We start from the raw sequence: 24,771 nt of genomic DNA, 5'->3' as shown, positions 1-24,771 counted from the left end.
CTTTGTGTGCTTGTGGCTGTTTTCAGTCATCAGAGTCTCGTTACTAGTCAAACACATTCAAAGGACAAGATGAAGAAATACTGCTGCACTATTAATCTGCCTCTAATATTTCTTCACAGGATCTTCTGCACAGTCATGTGACCTTCATCTCCAATCAACAACTTCCATTGAGCTCCAAAGTGACTGGAGACATTCTCCACACTTTCTTCCACCATCCAAAGTCTTTTCTGGCTGCAGATTGTTGACATGAAAATATCAACAACATCCACTTTGTCTAGATGAGTCTTTAATATCTGCTTCAAAGTCTTCACACTGAGCAGCATTACACACCAGTTGTCATCTGCTGACACACACTGTCCACCAGTAGAAAGCAGGAACTGACCTGAGAACTTCCAGTCTGCAGTTTGGACTCTGCAGTCCAGCACAGAGCAGCTTCACTCCAGGATCCCTCAGGAAGTTCTCACTCAGGTCCAGCAGTGTGAGGTGGGAGGGGCTGGACTGCAGAGCTGAAGACACCACTGCACACTGAAGCTCTGAGAGTTCACTGGATGAAGGAGAGCAGAGAGAGAAGTTGTGGTCGACATGTGAGATTCTAAAGACAGTGAAAGTGAATCAAGACTCATTAATGTCTGATCATCATCATCATCATCATCATCATCATCATCATCACCATCACCATCATCATGTAAATGGAGGGAAGTCCCGCGGTGGTGCAGCATGTGTTTACATCTGTGGTGCGTGGTGCCGGGACACTGCAGTGGTATGCAAACATACATCAACAAACATCATCATGTCTTCAATGTCCGTCCGTCATACCAGCACCACTACATCATTCATAAATTGATGAGACGTGGGTTCCATTTAACTCGTTTATTTTCCTTCTTGAGTTTTTGGTTCGAGGCAACACAGACAACGTGAGGTCAAAAGAATTTTTGGCTCACCAACCACTCCGGCTTGACCCGCTTTCCATCAAACAAACATTTCGGCCATTTTTTTTTCTCGACCTAAAATAGCTGCGGGTCACCTTTCAAAATAAAATAACGGCTTCAGCATCAGAATCGGATGGTCTTGGTTCCCTTTCTTGAAGAACTTGGCAGTTGTCAGCCGGAAGGCATCTTGCGCTGTACCCCTGACGACGCCATTAACTTCGTCCAGCAGTGCAACGTAGGGCTCTTTCATCAGACGTTGACTGATAGATGACTGAACGAATGGCTCGCGGCTTAGCGCATCAGCGACAACGTTCTTAACGCCAGGGACATACTTCAGATCGAAATCGAATGCGGCAAGCTTAGCAACCCATCTTTGTTCACATGCGTCCAAACATGGCTTTGTTAAGATGTAGGACAATGGGCAATGACAATGACCAAACTTGTCACAAATGGCCCATTTTAACGCCAGGAATTCCAACCTGTGCGCTGGATAGTTAATTTGTGATCGGGACAGTGTCTTGCTGGCGAAAGCGACAGGTCGAGCAACAGTCTCACCTGGTGGCACTTGAGACAGGACTGCGCCAATGCCATCAAACGACGCATCAACAGCGAGAACGAAGGGCTCACTGAAGTTGGGGTGGAATAAGGTGAAATTGCAAGCTAATTCATTCTTCAGGGTCTGGAACGATTCTTTGCATGCAGCAGTCCAGTCGCTTGCCATAAGCGCTGGTGGAGCAGATGATCGCTTTTTCACCTTCCTGCCTCTCATGGCCTTATGCTGCACCTGCCTTCCAGAGGAGTCTGAACAAGGGTTTTGCTTTAGCAGAGCAGTCAGCTATGAAGTGCTGATAGTAGAAGATTAGGCCCAGGAAAGAATTAATCTTCCTCCAGGAAGGGGTCACACCATCACTCTCCATCAGGTCAGCCTCTCCCACATCCATGATGGCTTTCATCTTGTCAGGGTCCTTCATCACCCCGTCCCCACAAATGACATGTCCCAGGGACCTTACTGACCTCCGCAAGAGATGACACTTCTTGGGGGCCAGTTTGAGTTTGTGACTTTTCAGACGGGAGAACACCATCTCTAGACGCTCAAGCGCCTGCTGTTCAGTTGGGGCAAAGACCATCAGGTCATCAAGATAGCAGAGCAGACTAGTGAAGTTTTCATCCCCGAAGATTGACATCATCATTCGCATGAATGTTGCAGGACTGTTGGACAGACCTTGTGGCATTCTGTTGTACTAGTGGAGGCCAAAAGGTGAAGAGAAAGCTGTGTATTTTTTGTGCTCTTCATGGAGTGGCACATTGTAGAAGCCAGACGTCAAGTCCATGGTGGAGAAGAAGACATTTCCTCCAAGTGCAACCCACCGATCCTGGGGTGCCTTGGGCCAGGCCGTCGAGTCGGACCATGAACAGGACTGTTTGAAGCTGGGGAAGATCTTTGCAGGAGCACCTTCTCCAGCATGTTAATAAGGCGGTTCAGGGCATCAGGGTCAGTGGCCTGTGGCTGCAGTGGGCTCTGTTCTTCAGCAGGTGGTGCAGGTGGCGAGACAGCAGCAAGAGCATTCACTGACACCCTTTCTCTGGAAGTTCTGTTCACTGACATCATTTCAGAATGATATTCGTTCAGAATGTCTTGGACTTCACGAGCAGTCCACTTGTCTATCGTCTTCGACCTGAAGGTCATGGCGAGCTCAGTAGACGGGCAGTTCTTTATGAACATTCGAGTCACCTCAGTGCTGGGGCTGTCCAGTGACTTTCCTTGCTCCTTCAGACGTTCAATGGCCAAGTCAACAGCGCGGTTCAGTCTAAGCCAGTAGTCAAAGGCATCCTCACCCTTCCCAGGAAGAGTGGTGTAAAAGTCTGCTAATGGGAGTGGTGAACACGGAACAGAATCAAAGTGCTTCCGCAAGAGACCATAAATAGCATCGGGGTTACAGGTGATGTTAATACCACTGTTCCTGGTCCCAAACCTGACAACATCCTTTGCTTTGCCACCAAGATGAACAAGGATCTCCTCCGCTTGTTCCTCAGGTTGCAGAATCCCCCTCTTAATGAAACTCCTCATGAGCTCCTCCCACTCCTGGACGGAAACAGAGTCTGAGTTGTCTCCTCTGAAGCAGGGGGACTCCTTCAGCTTTCGATGAGGGACATATTGCAAATGGGACACGTCAAAAGCATTTGTGGCAGACACATTGGCATGGCTAGGTCGAGGGGTAGCACTATGTAAAGGGGAACTGGCTAGCATATCAGCATGGGCAGGTGAAGGGGCAGCACTGAGTAAAGGGGTAGTGACAGATGCACTGAGGTGAGAGATAATGTCCTGTGCCACCCGCTGGCTGACCTGTTGAATCAATGCATCACCCATCTGACCTACAATACTAGCAGCAATAACACCAAAAGGAGTTACAAAAACATTACCCTGAGGATTACTCATCTTTCCAAAAAGTTAACAAAACACAATACCACAAAACAAAAGGATGAAACCATAAAAGGCCTAGACTGGAAACTGAAAAAAAAAAAAAAAAAAAAAAAAAAAAATCAAATAAAAGTACATAAACCCTCTATCTGATGTCTAACACTGCACAAAAGCAACACATCTGACCGACTTCAGTGACCGCAGATGAACAGCAGCAGCAGAACAGTCCCCGGGTCGCTCTGCAGCATCGGTAGCACAACAAAAGAGTCTCGAGTCACGGCACCAATGTGACCTCTCCTATTCTGTCCTGCTTGCTGTATAATGAAGACTTGCAGAAGTCAGGTGTGGAGCAGCAGTTTATTCTCTGAAACAGAATGGGACACAACCATAACTTGCTCCGTGAAACTTGGTCACCTCCTGCTTCATGGGCTTCCTCTGTACTGAAGTAGTGATCGTATAGTTGTTGTTTCTACAATACAAATAATATTAAAAATAAAATACATTTTTCTACAAAATACAAAAAAATGACATTCGCAATTTCAATAATTCGCTCCCTAAGGCTCCATTTTTATACACTGTAACATTCTTCCAGTTACACACACATACCTGAAACAGAATGGGACACAACCATAACTTGCTCCGTGAAACTTGGTCACCTCCTGCAGAGACAACGTGCTCCGTATGAGAGCTGTGTCCTGCTAATGGACATGCTAGCATGCTAATCGTTTTTAATAGCAATAAAAAAAAAAGAACTTTGCTAAAACAAAAAACAAACAAACAAAAAAAATTAAATGAAAGACACCAGCACACATTTAAACACTGAAACACAGTTACATGAAGCATAGCTCAACTTATTGCATTAATTTCTGTCTCAGCAGGGAGGAGACCGTCTCACCTGCTTCATGGGCTTCCTCTGTACTGAGGATCGCCCAGAATGCAAAGCGCTAACTTCAAAATAAAATACAAAATAAAATAAAAATAAAATATAAAGAGCCATGGCTGTGCCCCAACCAAGTTTAACATGATTGAACACAATTTATTTTGTGAGTGCGTGAGAGAGAGAGAGAGTGGATGACGCCTTGCAGGTGCGGTCCTGGATGTCGGCTACTGATTGGACGCGCCACGTCTGAGAAGGAGGAGCAGTCGAGCCAGCCTGACTGTCATCCCTCCTCCGCTCCCAAGTCTGCAGTTAGTCACTTCTGAAATGGTGTTAGAGCACGCAGCCGTAGGTAGTGATGGCCGATCGAGGCTTTGTTGAAGCTTCGACACTTGTTTCAAAAAATGGTTCATTACTCGAGGCTTCAATGACACAGTGCTCGAGGAGGTCATCTAGTGCTCAATAAAATGAAGTGCAATAGAAACATGTTCATTGTTTCATAGGTTGTTTGGGATTTGATTCGCCATGCATTCTTGTTGGACAACACTACATGGTTATACGGTTCAATGCTGACACAATAAAATAAAAATGAAAAATAAAGACAATGTCTCTTTTTTGGCACGACTGATTGTAGTAGACTATAGCTCTATACTTAGCCTGACAGTTTGTGCAATGAATTATATTATATCCTAAAACAAGACTAAATAGCCCATAGTTTAAAAATATGTTCAATAGTAAGTGTTCAGTGGGTCAGATGTCAAATGTGATCTATTTAAAATGTAGAATAGATGAGCTAAATAACACATATATAATACACGTTGATGGGAATTGAACCGTCGCCTCAGTCTTGCAAGTCCAAGATTGTCATAATGTACCACAAACCCAAATCACACTCCCTTTTTTCATCGAAGCTGTTTGAGTAGCGTTAGCACACCGTGATTCCTCATCAACTACAGGCCTACACTTCAAATAATTATGAGAAAAACCCAACGTAAAGAGAGCACTTCCATTAGGAAATAGTCAACATGAAATTTCGTCTTCTACTGACACCTGCTGGTCAAATTGAATAGTTGCAAATATTGTGAAGAAGTTGTCATCTAATTCTAATCCTAAACAATATGGCCATTCCAAGTGAAGTATTAAGACAATTAATCAGGTTTGTACTGCTTGATTAAACACATTCATCCCGTTCCTGTGCAATAAAACCCACTTCCCTTCAGGACCGTGTCAGCGAAGCCAAAACTTCCTTGAGTGACGCTGTTTCCCAGCATGCAATGCGAGCTAGCGATTCACAATACTATTCCATCACAAACATGGATGTAAAAAATAAAAAGGGACGAAAAATGAAACTTCAGGAACACCAACCATTGCAATACAAGCAGAACTGGGCCGAAGTTTTATATTATGTACACCATAATACAGCCTTCTGGTGGACAAGCCATACTATTTAAACCGTGTCTTCCTATGGCACGTCCGTGGGTGGAAGCTCGTCGTAGAGGTCACGTGCTGGTTGAGTGTCACTCCACCGATCACCTCGGGGAAGGTCGTTGATTCAGGTGAGTATATGGAAAATATGGGTCAATGTGGTCAGTCGTAACAAGAGAAGCTTGCTGGCAAAAATAATGCACTACAAGTGGATGTCACACTTTTTTTTTGTTTTGTATGAGCATTTAAAAAAAACAACAACATAATAATAATATGGATTTTGACCATGTATGTTTTGGAGTTCATTGAAAGAGGTTAATATATATATGTATATATATATATATATATATATATGTGCGTGTGTGTAACTTTAACTAACTTATCTATTTCTATCCATCTATCAAACTTACTATCTAGGGATCTATCTACTACTAACTCTCAAAAAACTAACGGACAACCAAGAGCAACAAAACCAACCTACTGCAATTCGTATATTTTAGTGTGTGTGTGTGTGTGTGTGTGTGTGGGGGGGGGGGGGTTAAAAGGAGCACAGTGATGGTTCTGCAGCATAAAGTGTATCTTCAGTCGTCGATTGTATGTGTGGGAGTCCCTCAGGTTCAGCCCAGCTGATTTAGTGTTCGGTGAGAGGACCCTTGCGTCTGTTAAGGGGTAAGTGGCTTTCCGATGTTAAACGAGTAGAGAATAATGTGTTAGATTACGTCATTTTTTTTCCGTGAACGCTTGCATCGTGCTTGTGAAACTGCTCACCAAACTCTTGTCGCCAGCCAGTCTAAAATGAAGCGGCAGTTTGACAAGAAAGCTGTGGCTCGAGTTTTTGAGACAGGCGTTGTGTGTTGGTATTGTTGCCGTTACCCGTTTCCGGTTTGCAGGCTGGTTTTTCTGGTCCGTATGTCGTGGAGCGCAAACTTTCCGATACAGATTATGTAGTGCACACTCCTGATAGAAAACGATCGTCCCGCGTCTGCCACGTCAAAATGTTGAAAAGTTACGCCCGGTTCACACAGGACGCGGAAGCGTCGCGAAGCGAAGCGCTGCGAAGTGAAGCGCTGCGAATCGCCGAGCGCTTCCATTCAGCGCCCATGTTAATCAATCAGTGCGTTTACATGCAGAGCTTAATCGGACTAAGCAATCATTCGGTTTTCTCGTCCAATCGGAGTTCTCACCTTGGTCCCCGTATACATGCAGCTGAGAAATTCAAATTATTGACGGGTCCTCCTCCCAACACTAGGGGGTGGAGTGAGTCTTTTCAGCCGGTCAGCTGCTTTCGGTTGACATATTAAATCTATTATGATATGGAACGATAGTTCATAATGTACGTGTTACTTGCTTTGCAGATAAGGTGTACCCTATTTATTGTGCTCCTGGTTATTTTAAAAGGCAGACAAGAACGTTTTTTGCATTTGGAGGGCTACAACAACACTTCGATTCCAATCGGAGTTCTCAAACTCCAATCATAATCCAATCCAATCATAATCGGAGTAAGGTGTTTACATGCACGTGAGTTCTCCGATCATAATCGGACTAAGGCAATAGTTCGATTTTCTCTAGTGCCATGTAAACGCACTGAATGTAGTGGTTCAGACCAGACGCGAACAGGCGCGCGGCTCGTGCCATTCATTTCAATGGAAGCGGAAGCGCCGCGCCAACGAATTTCGCGAGCAAGGCTCCAACTGGTTCACACCAGACGCGAACAGCTCCGCGACGGTCGACAAGCGCTTCTGCTCAGCTGCACTCTTTTTTTCACTCCCACTTTTTCACTTTTGTTTTTCTTTAAAAAAAATAAAATAAAAAAAATCATTTTCGTCATCGCCCCCCCTCACCCCGTAGCCAGCCCGCTCCATAGCTCACTTTTGTGCGTGTGTGTGTAAATAAATAGAAACACGCACTCAGGTGTCCATCTCAAGACAAGACCTCTTTCATAATGATCATTGACCGGCATCTCTAGGATCAAACAGACGTATTTTGATCAAGTCTTCCTCTGTGTGTGTGTGTGTGTGTGTTTAAACTCTCTCGCACTCTGATACAATGTACTGACAAATATAACATACAAATATGATATATGATCGAATTTGTCATTGGGTTTTTAATTTTGAAATTAGTTTATTTAGAAAATTCACCGGATTTTCTCGTTTTTATTGAGCGACTTCCTGTACTATTGACGAGGACCGCTCGCGGCTCGCGCACGAAATAGAGCAGACGCCGAAACAACAAATGCATGCCGCGAGCCGCGCAACCACCACATTGATTAACGTGGGCGCCGAATGGAAGCGCTCGGCGGCGCTTCGCTTCCACGTCCAGTGAACTGACGTTAAATGCATGGCGCTATCCGCGAGGGGAGCCGCGCGCCTGTTCGCGTCTGGTGTGAACTACTACATTGCTTAACATGGGCGCCGAATGGAAGCGCTCGGCACTTTGCGGCGCTTTGTGGCGCTTCCGCGTCCAGTGTGAACCGGGCGTTACGTCGCTAGGAAAAATGTGTCGCCTGAGCCTCCGCCCCCTCCGTGCCCATTGGCGAAGGGAGGGCTCATGAAAAAAAAAAAAAAAAAAAAATCGGTGTTCCTTCGGCGCGCCAGGGAAACTCTGAAATTATGAATAACTTAAGCTTGTTTTTGTCCCATTTGCCTGCATCAGCCCGTCATGATATTGTTAAATTAATTGAGAGCCACCCACTATTGTTTTCTGACCACCCCCGCCGTACGTCAGTTTTGCACCATGACATAGAAGTAGAGGGACATGCCACAACTAAGCAGCACGCACACAGAGTCAATTCTGGGAAGTTAAGAAAGAAGCTTTGGCTCTCCTTCTGACAATGCCCATCTTGATGTTAATTTGGGGTCAGGTTTTTACAGACTATGATGCCCTCGTGGTCCTGGATAGGATGCGCAATCAAACCAGCCGTAGATGCGGTGGTCTCTGCTCCTGCAAGACTTCAATCTCCAGATTTGCCACAGGAAGGGGGGTTGATAATGTGTTGGCAGATGCGTTATCACGTGTACATGTGGACTAGCTGCGGAATTCTTATTTCAGGGGAACTGAGGTTTTTCTTGTTTAGTTTTGTTTGTAGGTATGTTAATAGGGTTTAGTTCTTAAGAGAGGGGGTGTTATGACCCACAGGTGGGTCTAGGTGCCTCTATCTAAATAACTATTACCAATTTTAAACGTTTAGTTTTTTACTACTACACAAATGTAAAGTCAAACAACATACGCTTACAGAAACTCACACAACAAAATATAAATTAAAATGTGTAAAACAAAAAGAAAAAAAAATCAGCATTCAGATAACAGTTTTGTCCTTTAGTGAAGATTGACAATGAGAAAAACCAAGAGCCTCATCTTTGTGCGGCTGATCCTGTTTCTTCTCTCTGTAAATATCTGCCCTGTTTTGGAGAAGATTCTCTCTGAGGGGACTGATGTTGCTACAATGCACAGTCTCCATGCCATCACATGTGTAAGGCGTCTGTAAATTGAAGCCTGCAGTTTGCAGTTGCAGCTGTTGCACGACAAAACGGGTCAACCAACCCGACAAACGAGCCGGGTGATAATCGGCTCCGATCGGCTTGCGATGGAATTGGGACACCCAGGACAACAGCACCTTTTTTTTACCTGCCGCACGGAATGACGTTGAGCGTAACGTACGCTAAATCATAATATCGTGCCAGTCAAGGTCATATCGCGGGCCTGTCCCGCTCACCAGATATCCAAGAAGGTTGGTGAGGGCTGAGCGGGCAAAACCTTTGGTGACTAAGTACTGAAGGGGTGAATTCTTTCTCTACCTTTTTGCGCCTGAGTAAAAAAAGGGGGCACAGGGACGCCTGTGCAGCTACAAGTAATAAGTCTAGACAGGGATGGGGAAGAACCAGAGCAAAGTGGCTGCTGCAGTTCCCCAGGGGGGACAAATTGTGGACGACATGCGGAAAAAATACGGTCCAGATTGTCTTGATATGTTGGATGTTTGGGTTGAAAAGTATGGTTTCCCAGAGGGGGGATCACTGAGTATGGAGGAATTGAGAAACCTCCGGGATAAACTGAATATAGCCGAGGGAAAGGTTACAAAAAAGAAAAACCCAAACAGGTGGGAGATTCAAATCATCAAAGATCATGAAAGGTGTTTTTCATTCTGGAAACCTGAAGCAGAGGTCAGGGACAGGAAACAAGTAAAGAAAGGTGTGAACAGCGCTGGGCGCTGGAGCACAGGGGTGACAGAGATAACGGCAGAGGGTGCACACACTCACACACACTCCCCAGAGGAGGGAGAAAAGGAGCCACTCACACACGAGCATTCAAATGCACCAAATCGTCTGTATCCTTCTCTTACAGGCCTGAGGGACCCTCTCCTGGACATGCCTGTCTTCCCTCCTCCCGCCTGCCCTCATCCAACGCTACCACCGTACAACCCTGCGCACTCCAGCACCGACGCCGCAGCGTCGCCACGTTCATCAGGACTGCCGTCAACCAAACGGCCAGCCTCATCACTGCTTTCAGACAAGGGCTGCTCCCCCAGATCGCCAAAGCAGTTAACAGAAGCTGCTGCGTGGGGATTGAAGATGCCCGGCTGACAGAGGTCCGACGTCATGCAGTGCACGCTGAGAGGCTTCTGCAGGAGGCCAGCAATGCAGAGGACAAGAAGATAAAGCGTGCCTCCCTCACCATGATGAAGCACCTCAGTGACACGGCGAGACGGCCCTACAGGAACAACGACAACCGACGAAGGGCGACTAGCGGAGACAGAGGCGAAAAGGGGGCGTGCCACATCTGCGGCCGCATGGGTCACTGGGCCAGAGAATGCCCTGACAAAGGAAGACACCGCGGGCAGAACCATGCCCACCGCAGCCAAGAGAGTGATCGCGAGGACCGGAAAAGAGGATCCAGAGGGGACCAGGACGTGTTTATGTAGCATAATTGTGGCAAAGCACTGTTCCTGCTTTTGTTGTGGTTTGTGGCGTGTGTGAGAGTGATCAGTGAGCAGGGTGCAGTTACCCACTTCTACCAGTGGAGGTCGTGTTCGCCCCGGGGAATAACGCTAGAGAGGTCTCTCAAGTGGCTCGTGAGACCTATGTGGAGCGAACCGTCGTAGCGGACGTTAACGTGTGTGTTATCTGTTGTGCTTCCACAGGTGAGAAGGGGAAATGGTTGAAAATAAGAGCAAATGTATGTGTGGCTGTTTCGTAATTGAAGTCTGAGATCGAGGGTATGTGAGTTAAATTTACGTTTTGAATGTATCGTCTCCGAGTGATTACCTAGCGAAGAGGAAACAACGGCTAGCCCGTTGCTAGGTTACCAGGAGGCGGGGTTGACGCTCGGTTACGTTAGTGTTCGTTTAACGTTATGGGATGTTTATTCAGTAAAAATGTGAATATTTAAATGTATACGAGTAAGATTGAATGTGGGAAACGACATGATTAATAAGTTCAAGTCGAAGTCGAGTATGGATCTGTGTTTTGAAATGTAAAAAGTAGATAATGCTCGAGAGGAAGTCTCTCAAGTGGCTCGTGAGACCTATACGGAGCGAACCGTAGTAGCGGACGTTAACATGTGTGTTGTCTGTTGTGCTTCCACAGAAAACCAAAATAAAAGCTTCTAAAGAAACAAAGAAAAACAAAAATAAATGTGTCTTCGCAACATTACCACGCTACATTTACGTTTGACTATCTGCTTTAATATAAAACCACAAAAAATGTGTTTTATAATTTTCTTTATATAATCTACAAACGTATTAGTATGATCCAGGGAAAATTCCATGTTTGTTTGTGAAACTCATTGGAAGAATGAAGAAAATCTGTTCGATTGTTATTGTCATGAACATGAATCACAAAACATATATATATATATATATATTTATATATATTTTTTTTTTCTCATGTGTCACTTTAACAGAGACAACACCATCTGTAATTACTATGTTTGGTTGCATTTCCCTGGCAGGCAAAGATAGATGGAAGAGACATCCTTCTGGGTGGAAAATGGGACTGGCTTGTCTGTGGATGGTGGAGGCTCGCTGGGCTCATCAATCCGTCCATCCATTCACCTTGTTCGTCTCATCCTGACTGCAGCGCCACTGTGGAGGCTTGACATAACACACATTAGATTAATAACAGAAAAGCAAAATGTGACTTATGGTGTATTATTTAGTGTGCTTCAGTTGTAATTCTCATAATAATGACTGTTTTGCTGGCTTCACACAATATATATAATTGGCCTGTCTTAGTTAAAAGCCCACTCACCACGACAAGGTGCAGGCCAAGAGTGGGAACACAAACACAGACCAGAAACGAACAGGACAAATCCAGACACGACTACAAAAAACACAAACACAAATAACACTAATATCACTTTGACCACTATCTTTTTTCACAAGAACTTTTATTTCTTTACAAATTGAACCTTAGATTGTGTCACAACAAACGAAATAAACCCTTGAAACAGCCAACAAAACATGAAATAACACTTCATCATTATTATAATGCGTATCCTCATAAATGATTTCAAGATAACTTTCAACACTTTCTTACAAATTTTTTTTTACGTCTGCCGTAATGATTTTCAAGTTTTTTTCATGTGAATATTTTAACATTGAACATGTTAACTGAACAGTCAATGTAAAATCCCTTCATTGTTGCTCTGACCTCTTCATCATTTGTGACCTCTTCATCATTGGTGATCTGTACATCATTTGTGACCTCTACATCTACATCAGACACAGTATGGCTGTCACATGGTTCCTGAATCACGAGAAAACTGTCTTCTTCCAAGATCTCTGACACCTCTTTACATTTTTTAGAATATGTGTGGTCAAAGATTTGATCAAAATCACGTGTGTGTGTGTGGGTGTGTGTGTGACTCACTTACCTTTTGTTTGGTAGACATGCTCTTACCTGATTTGAAGAAACTAAAAATGGTTGGGACAGCTGTTGAAGTTAGGCACTTTCTCTCACCACGCAAAATGAAAGATTTCTCCTCAAAGTGAAGAGCACACAGCCTGGAGTTGTCATTGGGTGTCCAGTTTTTTCTTCTCACATTTTCCACCCATTTGTGCAACCTTTTTCTGTCCCCAAAAGGAAAGCTGTAAAAAGCAAAACATTCCAAAAATAAATGTACAAAATTTTTTTTTGTGTAATTTTACTTAAAATTGGGTATGCAAACATATTTAACTAATTTAAACTTAAACACAATGCAGACAGTTGTGCAGAAAGTTTAGTGTTAGCTAAAATATCGGGCACACAGACGTACTTATTATGTATACATTTCTTTCCATTGTAACAGGTCACTACAAGATCTGCAATCCATTACCTAGAATTGGTTTTCCTTAAACTGATGTACAGGATTACTAATCTGACTTTGATGGGCAAATTTGACAACAGAATACAATTATGAAGCACTAAAACACAGGACCACAAAACAATTAAATGCATGATGAAATAATGATATGCTTTGTTAAATGAAATAAAAGCGCTGCCGCCTCACAGCAAGAAGGTCGTGGGTTCGATTCCGGGGCCCGGACCTGGGACCTTTCTGTGTGGAGTTTGCATGTTCTCCCTGTGTCTGCGTGGGTTCTCTCCGGGTTCTCCGGCTTCCTCCCACACTCCAAAAACATGCATGTGAGGTCAATTGAACGTTCTAAATTGTCCGTAGGTGTGCATGTGAGTGTGAATGGTTGTTTGTCTCTATGTGGCCCTGCGATGAACTGGCGACTTGTCCAGGGTGTCACCCTGCCTTCGCCCTAAGACAGCTGGGATAGGCTCCAGCAGACCCCCGTGACCCTGAATAGGAATAAGCGGGTATAGAAGATGAATGAATGAATGAATGAAATCTTTATTGAATGAATGACACATTTTATTTCACTCGTGGTTTATGTAATTATTATTTTTTGCTCCATAGCTTTCATGATTCAGCATTACATGTTAAGAGTGATGAATTGCATGAAAAGAGAGAGCACTCGCTGATAAATTAACATGGTGTGCTGTTTAATTCAATGAGGACGACAAAATATTTGCAAATTTGTGTTAGCTACACACATCGACAGGTGCAAGAGAAAGGGAGGAACTTTCAAGATCGTTGAATTTTTATTTTTTATTTTTTTAGTTCTGATGAAATAAATAGACCAATCATTTTATTACTTTGTCTGCTTTCCAAAGAGGTTATTAATTAAAAAAATATGTGTGGCAGTGCTGTTATGGTCCATAGAGAGTTGCTTCAAAGAATTATCATTTATTATTCAGTGGCACATTGCTCACTTGTTTAATACACAAATAATAGTATATTATTATAATAATACTATTTTATTAATATAATAATAATAATAATAATAATAATAATAATAATAATAATAATAATAATCATTATTCTTGATAAAATTTTGAAACAACAATCGTCAGTTGTTCCGTAAAAAATACATTGATTTCCATGTTGAATTTTGTACGGTTCGTGAGCGCGCACGTCTGTCAGTGACGATCTCCACACTGACACAACTGCGCATGCTCTATTATCCCATCAATGCGGAAGTCAAAAGGTTTTTGGGAGCCATGCGCTGGGTGAGCAACTTCATTGAAAGGAATGGGACGCCATCTTGGACTCTGGGGGCTTGCCGCACTGTCACGCAGGTTGTGACGTAGCGGGTCGGCGACGCCGACAGGTATGATGTGAATGATTGATAGCTACCATTCGTTCCCGTTAGCGAGAGGATTAAAAACAAACAGACACCATAATGGCATCAAAAAGGAGTTATCCCAGCGGTGCGGAAAAACAGAAGGAAAAGAAAACTGATCAAGAAAAACTTGCAAAGGGGAAAGGTAAGTTATTTGTTTGTGATGTGGGCTGGAGAGGTGGAGGTGAAACGCTGTTGTCCCCCCCCAAGTTTGTTTATTTGTCCTGCTAGCCAGCTAGCTAGCGGCGGATAAATGTTAGCTGGCTGGCTAATATTTGTTCGTCATGAATCAGCGTTTTTGTTTGTTTTATGAAAGTTGACCATATCCTGCCATGTTGGCCAATCCTGCCATGGGAATGAGTGACTCCACACCCGTTCATTCACATTCTAACAGGGAGGGAGGGAGGGAGGGCATGTTGTAGTTGTTGTTGTAGCCAGTCCCCTGTTATTGTTCAGTGGAAGTTGTCTCTCACATATTTGACTCTTAATGTTATTTTAGCCTTAACTTAGGATGAATTTACTAAGCTTAGTTTGTATTTTGTAGGCCCTTCATTAGAAATGGGCTACTGTTTTATAATTCAAAGAAATATTTTATGGAAATACTTTATTTGGCATGGTGTTGACTATTTTAGACTATTGTGGTAGTGGGTCATTTATCTTAGTTTTATTACTTTAACTAGTACAGTGTGTAAAGTAATGCCAAAAACTCTTAAAAGTGACAGTTTTGTAATTGGGTAAAAGCTTTAAAGGGACACTGCAATCATAATGTTTAATTTAAAAACAAATACATTTTTAATTTTCCTATATTACTGCAACATCACTGTAATAATAAAATAGGAAAATGTGCTTCTGATCTGTTTTGCTTGATGATCTAGTGAGCTTTGTCTCTGCAGGAGCAATTCTAAAATATGTTGGCGCTGCAGACATTGAGCCCGAGGGATCTCCCGAACATCCTGACCAGGAAGCTCCAGGACCAACACGTTCGTGCACTTGTTGGTTTGTTGGATTTTCTTATTTAAAGTAAGCATTTTTTTTTTTTTATGAATACTCAATCTGTTGTATTTATTGACATATAGAGGATTCTTTTCCTAGTATTATAGTGTTTGTTTGTTTTTAAATCACTTTAAATTGCCTGAGTTGCTCAACTGAAGATGTTTAATTTTACCTGTCGCCTGTTTTGCTCACGAGGTGTAATAGATTGTGGAATCTTAGTAGACCTTAGTAGATGCACGCTGCTGAGAGTGGCAGCGATCAGCTCCGATGACCGTGGTGCTTGTAAATAAGGCAAATGCGCCATCTAGTGGGACGCAACATGTTTACTCGTGTTGGAGCAATGACAAGTACTACTAACAAAAAAAAAGATGCACAGGGTAAAAAAAATAATCATAAACTCAAGCCCAACAAAGATAACAGATGGGCATAACTGTACTTAGTAATGATTACTAGTACTACCAACATTTGTATATTTTACTTTCAACTCGAATTTGAACTATTCATCCCCTTTTTTCAGCAGCCATTAACACTAATAAATTAAATTAAATCAAAACAATAAATTAAAGCTGCAAGCAGCGTTTGCGGGACTGAGCCGCCGTGGCCGACGCGATGCCCGATGACCCCCGATGACGCCTGACCCCTGTCGACGCCCGCAATTGACCCCCGTCCTCTGCCGACGCCCGGCGACATCTGCTGAAAGAAGTCTATGCAAATGATGCAGATTTCTCACCTCCATTTTTTTTTTTGGAGGATGCTGTCAAATGTAAAATATTGGCCTTGATGAGACAAACACGTAGGTATTTGAATGACGTCTGTAGCACTTTTCTAAAGGAAACTGCAGGCATTTGTGTGTTGACAAAGAGGGAGAAGAGGTCTAATCATCATATGCCTGTGTATGCAAATGATGCATATTTTTGACCTGCATTTTTTTTTAAGTGGCTGTCAAATGTAAAATATAGGTCTTGATGAGACAAACACATGGATGTTTGAATGACGTCTGTAGCACTTTTGTAAAGGAAACTGCAGCCATTTACAGTATAGTGTGTGTGTGTGTGTAAGTAGGGATGTGCGATACCACTATTTTTCCTTTCGATACGATACCAGGTGATACCAACGCTAGTATCCCGATACCAATACAGATACCGATACTTTTAGATGTCCAACTTGTGTATATGAAAATGATGACTTTTACAACGAAAACTCGTGAATGTTATTATAAAAAATGTATTTTATACCTATGTATAAGAATTAAACAAGCTGCCAAATATCAGACTTTGTTTTAATTTTAATCAGAGAAATCAAATCAACAGGTCAACTGAAAATCTGAGCAAATCTCTCTCAAAAAAGAGAAAATAAGAACAGCTGCTCAATTCAATATAATTCTTTTTGGACCAGACAGAGTGGTCTTCAGGTTAGAACTTGACAGAATATGTCTGTCTCTTTGGGAGTCATCGATGAAAAATTTAAATATTCTTGATGTAAAAGGAAGTCTTTTTATGGGAAGTATAACTCACATACCACCACAAATAGACTAAATAGCAACTGTTTTACTTGAAATGTGCCATTTAAGTAATTTAATTATTATGCTTTTCCAACTTAAAAGTGACACTGAATTGTGTTAAGATGATGGCAGGAATGTGAGTTAAATTAACAAATACATATTGTGCTGGGAGGAAACATTTTTATCTAACTAAATAAATAAAATATCTTTTAATGAAAAATTGACAAACATTCTGGTATTTTATGTAAATTTATCTTATCTACGTCTATATGCCTGTGATGGTGGGCACTGGGATGTATTTTCACTCCACCTGGATATTGCCTTTCTCTCTGCAGTGCTGGTTGGAAATTGCGTTAACGTTGACAGGGGGGGGAGCACGCTATCGCTGTCGCGCTACGCTAACGTGTCGGCAAAGTTAACGTGCCAAGTTTCTTTGCGGGGGGGGGGGGGACTGGACTCCAAGATGCTCCTGCTGATCACTGCTATGCTGGAGCTGGAGATGTGGCCTGTGATGTCTGCACTGGGAGGAAACTGAAGGCCCTCAAGTCCTGTCTGGTCTGTCGGGCCTCCTACTGTGACTCTCACCTCCAGCCTCATCGTGATGCTGCTCCCCTACAGAGACACAAGCTGGTGGAACCCAGCCAGCAGCTCCAAGAGAACATTTGCCCTCGTCATGATGAGGTGATGAAGATGTTCTGCCGCACTGATCAGAAGATCATCTGTGCTTTATGCTGTATGGATGAACATAAAGGTCATCAGACAGTGTCAGCAGCAGTACAGAGGCCTGGGAGGCAGAGAGAGCTGGAGGAGACCAGGCAGAAGATCCAGCAGAATATCCAGCACACAGAGGAAGACCTGAAGGGGGTGGAGTCTATCAACGGCTCTGCTAATAAAGCAGTGAAGGACAGCGAGAAGATCCTCACCCAGATGATCCGTCTGCTGGAGAAAAGACGCTCTGAGGTGCAGCAGCAGGTCAGATCCACACAGGGGGCAGCAGTGAGTGGAGTCAAAGAGCTTGAGAAGAAGCTGGAGCAGGAGATGATGGAGCTGAAGAGGAGAGACGCTGAGCTGGAGAAGATCTCACACACAATGGACCACAGCCAGTTTCTCCACAGGTTCTCCTCACTGCCAGCACTCAGTGCGTCTCCAGACTCCTCCAGCCTGGAGATCCGTCCTCTGAGATACTTTGAGGACGTGGCAGCAGCTGGACCAAGCTGAGAGATGAAATACAGCAAGTTCTGCACAGTGCACAAACGTCTGTTATTATCTGAGGAGAACAGAAAAGTGACATTCATGGAGGAAGTTCAGTCTTATTGTGATCATCCAGACAGATTCACTGACAAGAAGCAGGTCCTGAGTAGAGAAGGTCTGACTGGACGATGTTACTGGGAGGTTGAGTGGAGAAGGGGGAGGGACTTCTGTGGTTTATTTTAGGGGGTTGGTGTAGCAGTGGCCTACAGGAACATTGGCAGAGCAGGAAGGTCAGAGGAAAGTAGATTTGGATTCAATTCCTGTGTCTCAATTCAGGTTCCTCGGCATCCTTGAAGTGCGCATTTTGAAAGGAAGTTGCGTCATCGCACTGCGCAAAGGCTTGTCCCAATTCCTGAGGGTGTTTAGGAAAATGCGCACTCGTAAATACGCACTCGTTTTAGCCGATTCCAAGGATACACCGCTACTATCCTTTGCGTACTTGGGTATCCCATGATGCTTTGCGTGCTGCTGCAAAGCATCGTGGGATCCTGGGAAGTCAGCTGAAATTAGCGGCATGTACTGGTTAAGACACGACATATAAATCTAAATATTGACGTTTCACATAAAGTATCCAGTTTTTAACGTAGGATTTTATTTATTTGAACATTCAACGGCATCGTTAGATGGCAAACCAATGGTTAGCGTGATACTATAGAAACGTCACTTCTGGGGTTGGCCAGCCAGAGGGAACGGCGGTGACGAAACGAGGAAATACGCCGAAGGCTAGACCGTCCCGAGTGGTTACCGGGGAGGCGGGGTTTGGTCCGTCCTTCTAGGCTGGGAACTCTAAGAACGCTTCCTTCAGACGGAGGACACTCGGCCTCAAGGGTGCAGAACCTGAATTGAGACACAGCAAATGACAAATCCTGGAGTTTATATTGTTACCCAGGTGAATATTGGTTTCGTCACAACAACATGAGTACTCGTGTCTCAGGTCCTCGGTCCTCCAGAGTGCGAGTGTACCTGGACCACAGAGCAGGTCTTCTGTCCTTCTACAGCGTCTCTGGAACCATGGAGCTCCTCCACAGAGTCCAGACCTCCTTCACTCAGCCGCTACATGTTGGACTTTATGTTCCTTCAGGTTCTTCAGCTGAGTTGATGAAAGTGTGACTGAAGTCGTCAGAGAGACTCTGAGATGAATTCTCACCTTTGATTCTTCTTCTGTCTTCACGTTTGTTACCCAGTGTCTCCGGCTGTCAATCACAGGGTGGGCGGGGCCTGGACGCCACTTCCTGTTGGTGCTCCTGGTGACTGTTGTCCACCTGCTGGATGTTTGTGCCACGTTCTTTCTCTTCCTCTGCAGCCCATTCATCCCGCAGATTAATAATGTGTCATTAGTCCACATGACAACTTTATTACTGTGGAAACACAGCTGAGGTCTGTTTCCACTCTGGACCTTTCCACCCTGAGCTTTGACCTTTCAACAACTCATCCATCTGATCAACCTTCTGACTGTTGATCCGTTTGTCAACAATCAGATGAATGCATGTAAATATTGTGAGAGAATTTTGTCTTTTGATTCTGCTTGTTGGCTCAATGTGACAACAGTCAATCAATAAGTCATGAAATATACCATCAGTCTATACTGCATAACAATGTCAAGTCAATGATCAAGTGTTGAATTGAAGCAATAAAGCAACAAGACAATCCAGATAAAGTCTCTGCTTGTTGGTAGATTTCTCTTCTGTCAAGATCTCCATGTATTCACCACAGACATTTAGAAAGTCAACACCATGAAGACAAGATCAAAGTTTCAAAAGCACATCAGTCAATGTGGGAAACAGCTGATATTTATCTGGCACACACACACACACACACACACAAACACACCACTATTTTACAGAACAAGTAGAAAACGGGTACTTTACTGACTCATAGTGTATTTACTTTATTGCATCATAACCAATGTTCCCTCTAAGCTGCTTGCTTGCGCAATCGCGCACTACTTGCACATTCTCAGCGCACAAGGAAATCTATGTAGCACATAAAATAAAATTCAACAGAAACGTATTAATTAATAATTTTAGAGCTTTTATTAGGCGGCGCACTGCTACGCCTTCAGAATGATGATTTTTTTTTTTTTCTTCCAGCTGCACCGTATGAGTCCAAAAGGCAGAGAAAGTTTCCAGGCTTTAACAGCCAAGCGGTGAACACACAACCATCACGCACACACAGCACCACCTGCCGATGAACGGGCACCCGCAACCAGGGTTCTTCCTCCGGCTGCGCTAATGTCCAAGCCCAGTGCACCCGCTTTAAGCCCCACCACCACGCGCCAGAAGCTTTTTAAAACATTCAGCAATCAATCAATCAAATTTTATTTATATAGCACCTTTCATACAAAGGCTTGCAACTCAAGGTGCTTAACAGAAATTAAAATCAAATATTAGTGAAGATAAAAGAAAAATAGAGCAAATACCATCCACCCATGTCCTCCCAAATCACATACAGGTTACCACCCCCCCCCCACACACACACACACACGCGCACATACAAACACACACAAAACATCCCAGAAAACAGTTTAAAAATAAATAAGTAAATACATAAAAAATGTCAGTCAATCAGCACAATAAAAATTGAAATGGCAAGGCACTGAGAGACCTGTAGTAGGAAACAGCCACCCACGGGGATCATCCATACCGAGAGGGTCCCTAGAACGATGAGACCCCTCCCAGTGAGCAGGCCCCCTACAAGGAAACACTGGAGCTAAAAACAATGCAGGAAAAGGAAGTTAAAAGAATAATAATAGTAACAATAATGAAAATAAATAAAAAATAAAATAAATAATATAAACTAAACTAAATTAAAAAACTATAAGATTGTAAAAAGTAAAAAGATATACAGGAAATAAGATAGTAAAGATAAAAATAAGATAAAATATTCAATAATCCTAAAAGCTTTAAAGCTAAAAAGCAAGACAAGTAAAATACAAATTAAATAAATCACTTAAAAGCCAAACTAAAAAGGTGAGTCTTAAGCCTCCCCTTAAAAACATCAACAGTCTCTGCAGTCCTGATTCCCTCTGGCAGGCTGTTCCAAAGTTTCGGACCGTAGTGGCTGAACGCAGCCTCTCCATGGGTTCTGGTCCGAACACTTGGAACAATTAATAGGCCGGTTCCAGAGGACCTCAAGATCCGCGAGGGCTGATAAGATAAAAGCATATCTGATAAATAAGATGGTCCAAGACCGTTAAGACACTTGAAAACTAATAAAAGCACTTTAAAATCGATCCTCAATCGCACAGGGAGCCAATGCAGTGATTTTAAAACTGGAGTAATGTGATCCCGCCACCTGGTCCTAGTAAGCACACGAGCGGCTGAGTTCTGAAGTACCTGTAAGTTACAGATAGTTTTTTTCGGTAGACCAGAGAGCAGGGCATTGCAGTAGTCTATCCGACAAGAAATAAAAGCATGCATCAGCACCTCTGTGTCTGCCTGGGAGAGAAACGGGCGGACTCTAGCTATGTTCTTAAGATGATAAAAACCCGTCCTTGTGACGTTTTTAATATGCGCAATAAAACTAAGCTCAGAGTCAAAAATGACGCCCAGGTTCTTTACAGATTGTGTTGGTTTAAAATGATGAAGTTTTGGTAAAAGTTTCTCTCTCTTGCCTTCAGGACCAATAACTAAAACCTCTGTTTTGTCCTGGTTGAGCTGTAGGAAGTTCGCTGCCACCCATGACTTAATATCTAAAATACATTTTAAAAGGGTATCAATAGGCCCTGTGTCATCAGGAGACACAGCAATGTAAAGCTGTGTATCATCAGCATAAGAGTGGAAGGTGACGCTGTGTCTCCTGATGACATCCCCAAGGGGAAGCATGTAAAGATTAAAAAGTACTGGACCTAAAATTGACCCTTGGGGAACCCCACATTTAATTTTATGTTTTCCGGAGGAACACGCATCCAAACTTACGAAGAAATAGCGATCTGTGAGATAAGAACAAAACCAGTTAAGAACAGCACCAGAGAGGCCCACCAGGTTTCTGAGTCTGTTTAATAAAATGTGGTGATCTACTGTATCGAAGGCAGCGCTTAGATCCAGTAGCACCAGGACTGTGAGTTTATTTGAGTCCGCATTACACCTCATATCATTTAAAATCTTTACAAGGGCTGTCTCGGTGCTGTGGTTCATCCTAAATCCAGACTGATATTTCTCTAAGATGTTGTTTGTACTTAAAAAATAATTTAATTGGTTAAAAACAAATTTTTCTAAAATCTTACTTAAAAATGGCAAGTTGGATACAGGTCTGTAATTGTCAAGAATAGTTTGGTCTAAATTGCTCTTCTTCAGAAGGGGCCTCACCACTGCCGTTTTAAAGGCAGCAGGGAAGACACCCGTCTGAAGAGAGCAATTTACGATGTATAAAATCTGTTCCTCAAAGAATCCATAAAATGTCTTTAAAAGTGATGTGGGAATTGGATCTAAAAGGCAGGTTGTTGGGTTTACCTGGGAGAAAACTCGACCAAGTGTCCTTGCATCAACCAGGGCAAAACTCTCCAGTGTTTCCTTGGATAAAAATGACAGTCCAGATGTATTAAAAGATACATTTTGATGCGCTAAAAGACTGGACCTGATGCCATCGATTTTACCTCTGAAGTGGCCTGCAAAGTTCTCGCAGAGAGCGTCAGACGGCATCTCTGGGGATTTTTTAAGATTATTATTAGTTAAAAGGTTGAAGGTGGAGAAAAGATACTTTGAATTATTTTTGTTTTCTATGATAAGTTTTTAAAAATGGGAGATTCTTGCCTGTTTGATTGTATTATTGTGACATTTTAGTTGTTCACGAAGAACTTCATAATGAATAGTGAGTTTGCTTTTTCTCCACCTTCTCTCTGCACTCCTGCATTGTCTTTTTGATTTTAAAATCTCTGGTTTATGTCTCCACGGGGATAAAAGCTGCTTTGGTTTAACAGTTTTTGTTAAAAGTGGAGCCACAGAGTCTAATGTGGATTTAAGTTTGCTATTAAAATTTTCAACAATAAAATCACAGGGTGCAGGTAAAATTTCAGCAGGAGTGCATTTTAAAACCTCAATAAAATTTGCAGCCACCTCAGAGGTAAGGCAGCGTTTTCTCACTGTTCTCACCGGGGCTTCCTGTTGGTTAAAACTGGCAATGTTAAAATACACACAATAATGGTCGGACACGGCCAGATCAACAACAGAGGACACACCAGTGGACAAGCCATAGGTTATGACTAGGTCCAGGGTGTGTCCCCTGTTGTGAGTAGGCCGTGTGACGTGCTGGTTAAAATTCATGCAGTTTAAAAGGTGTAAAAACTCTCTTGACAGTGGGTCAGAGTTGTTGTCGATGTGCAAGTTAAAATCGCCAGTTATTAAAATTCTATCATAAGTTGTCAGTGTGACTGATAAAAGGTCGGAGAGCTCACTGATAAAAGCAGTTGAGTAATGCGGGGGTCTGTATACATTAATGCAAATAATTGGTGGACTGCTAAAAACAAAAGCATGGTACTCAAATGATGAGTAACTGTTAAAAGAAACTTCCTTTGACATTAAATTGTTTTTAAATATTGATGCAGTTCCACCTCCTCTCTTACATCCCCTGATAGAAAATAAAAAGCTAAAATTTGGTGGGCAAGCCTCGGTGAGGACAGCTGGAGCCTCTGTGCCAAGCCATGTCTCTATTAAAAGCATACCATCTAACTTATTATCTAAAATCAATTCATTTATGATAAAAGATTTGTTTAAAAGGGAGCGCACGTTCAGCACGGCCAGGTTAATATAAAAGATTGCTTCTGTTAAAACCAAATTGTCTGTATGTCTCGGGGGAAAGTCTGCCTGTAGCGTGGGTTGTGCGGTTGTGGGTCATGTGTTTGTTGCGTTTATATGGTCGATGATTCATTATTACAGGTATGGGAGCAGGTGTTGGTGGAACAGCAGTAGCAAGCTCAGTCCTATCAGCACTAGGGAAGTGTGCCCTGTGGGAGGCGCTGCAGGAGGCAATGTCCACAGGGTGCTCCGTAGAGGAAGTGGTCGGCACTGAGCAGGGGGTGTGACGCTAAGACAGTCACGCAGGTGTGAGAGACGCTGATTGTATGGTGTAGTGGATGTTTGAGGTTAACGTGCGGCTACCTAATTTGTTTGGGTGAAGTCCATCATGACGATAAAACGACGGGCGATTCCAGAATAAATTAAAATTGTCAATGAAGTTAAAACCAATGGTGGTGCAGGCGGCGCGGAGCCAGGAATGAAGTTGCAGGAGTCGACTGAACCGCTCTGCTCCGAGGCCAAGTGTCGGGAGAGGACCGCTGATGAAGATTGACATCCCGCAATTCTTCAGGGCCACAAACAGATCGTTAAAGTGACACTTTAGCAGCTCGGATTCCCGACGACGCACATCATTGGCTCCAACGTGCAGGACCAAACGTTTAATGGAGTGTGGGAACGACTGCAACAAGTCCGGGAGTTTGTTTTTAATGTCATTGACGGTGGCTCCTGGAAAACAATGAGTGGTGGCATTGAAGAAACGGACGTTTCTAATTATGGAGCTACCAATGATGGCGGTGGTTGGGGCAAACAGTGGCTGAGGACGAGGGGCCGAGCGCTGGTGCCACAGTGTCACATCATCGGCGGAGGCTGGGGTCCCGCACGACTCTACAAGACCCAGAGCGCCACCAGAACGTCGTCGCGCCCTGAGAGCAGCCTCCTTCACCAACCTGCGCCGAGAGGTGGAGGTTGCGGACCTGACTGG

At 43.4% G+C, this 24,771-nt stretch overlaps 1 protein-coding gene across 1 annotated transcript in view; it reads right to left on the bottom strand.

Moving 5' to 3' along the window:
* Positions 1-336: 336 nt before the first annotated feature.
* LOC142879621 (NLR family CARD domain-containing protein 3-like) overlaps positions 337-24,771 on the bottom strand; it is a 66,683-nt gene continuing 42,248 nt past the window's right edge. The window contains exon 2 of the mRNA XM_076013003.1: positions 337-544. Coding sequence (XP_075869118.1) covers positions 337-544 — 208 coding nt within the window. The remainder of the gene's footprint in view (positions 545-24,771) is intronic.

Source organism: Nelusetta ayraudi, unplaced genomic scaffold, assembly GCF_046127955.1.
Source record: "Nelusetta ayraudi isolate G7.1 ecotype Tasmania unplaced genomic scaffold, CSIRO-AGI_Nayr_v1 ptg000137l, whole genome shotgun sequence".
Lineage (NCBI taxonomy): Eukaryota > Metazoa > Chordata > Actinopteri > Tetraodontiformes > Monacanthidae > Nelusetta > Nelusetta ayraudi.
This window is presented reverse-complemented; position numbering and strand designations above follow the sequence as displayed.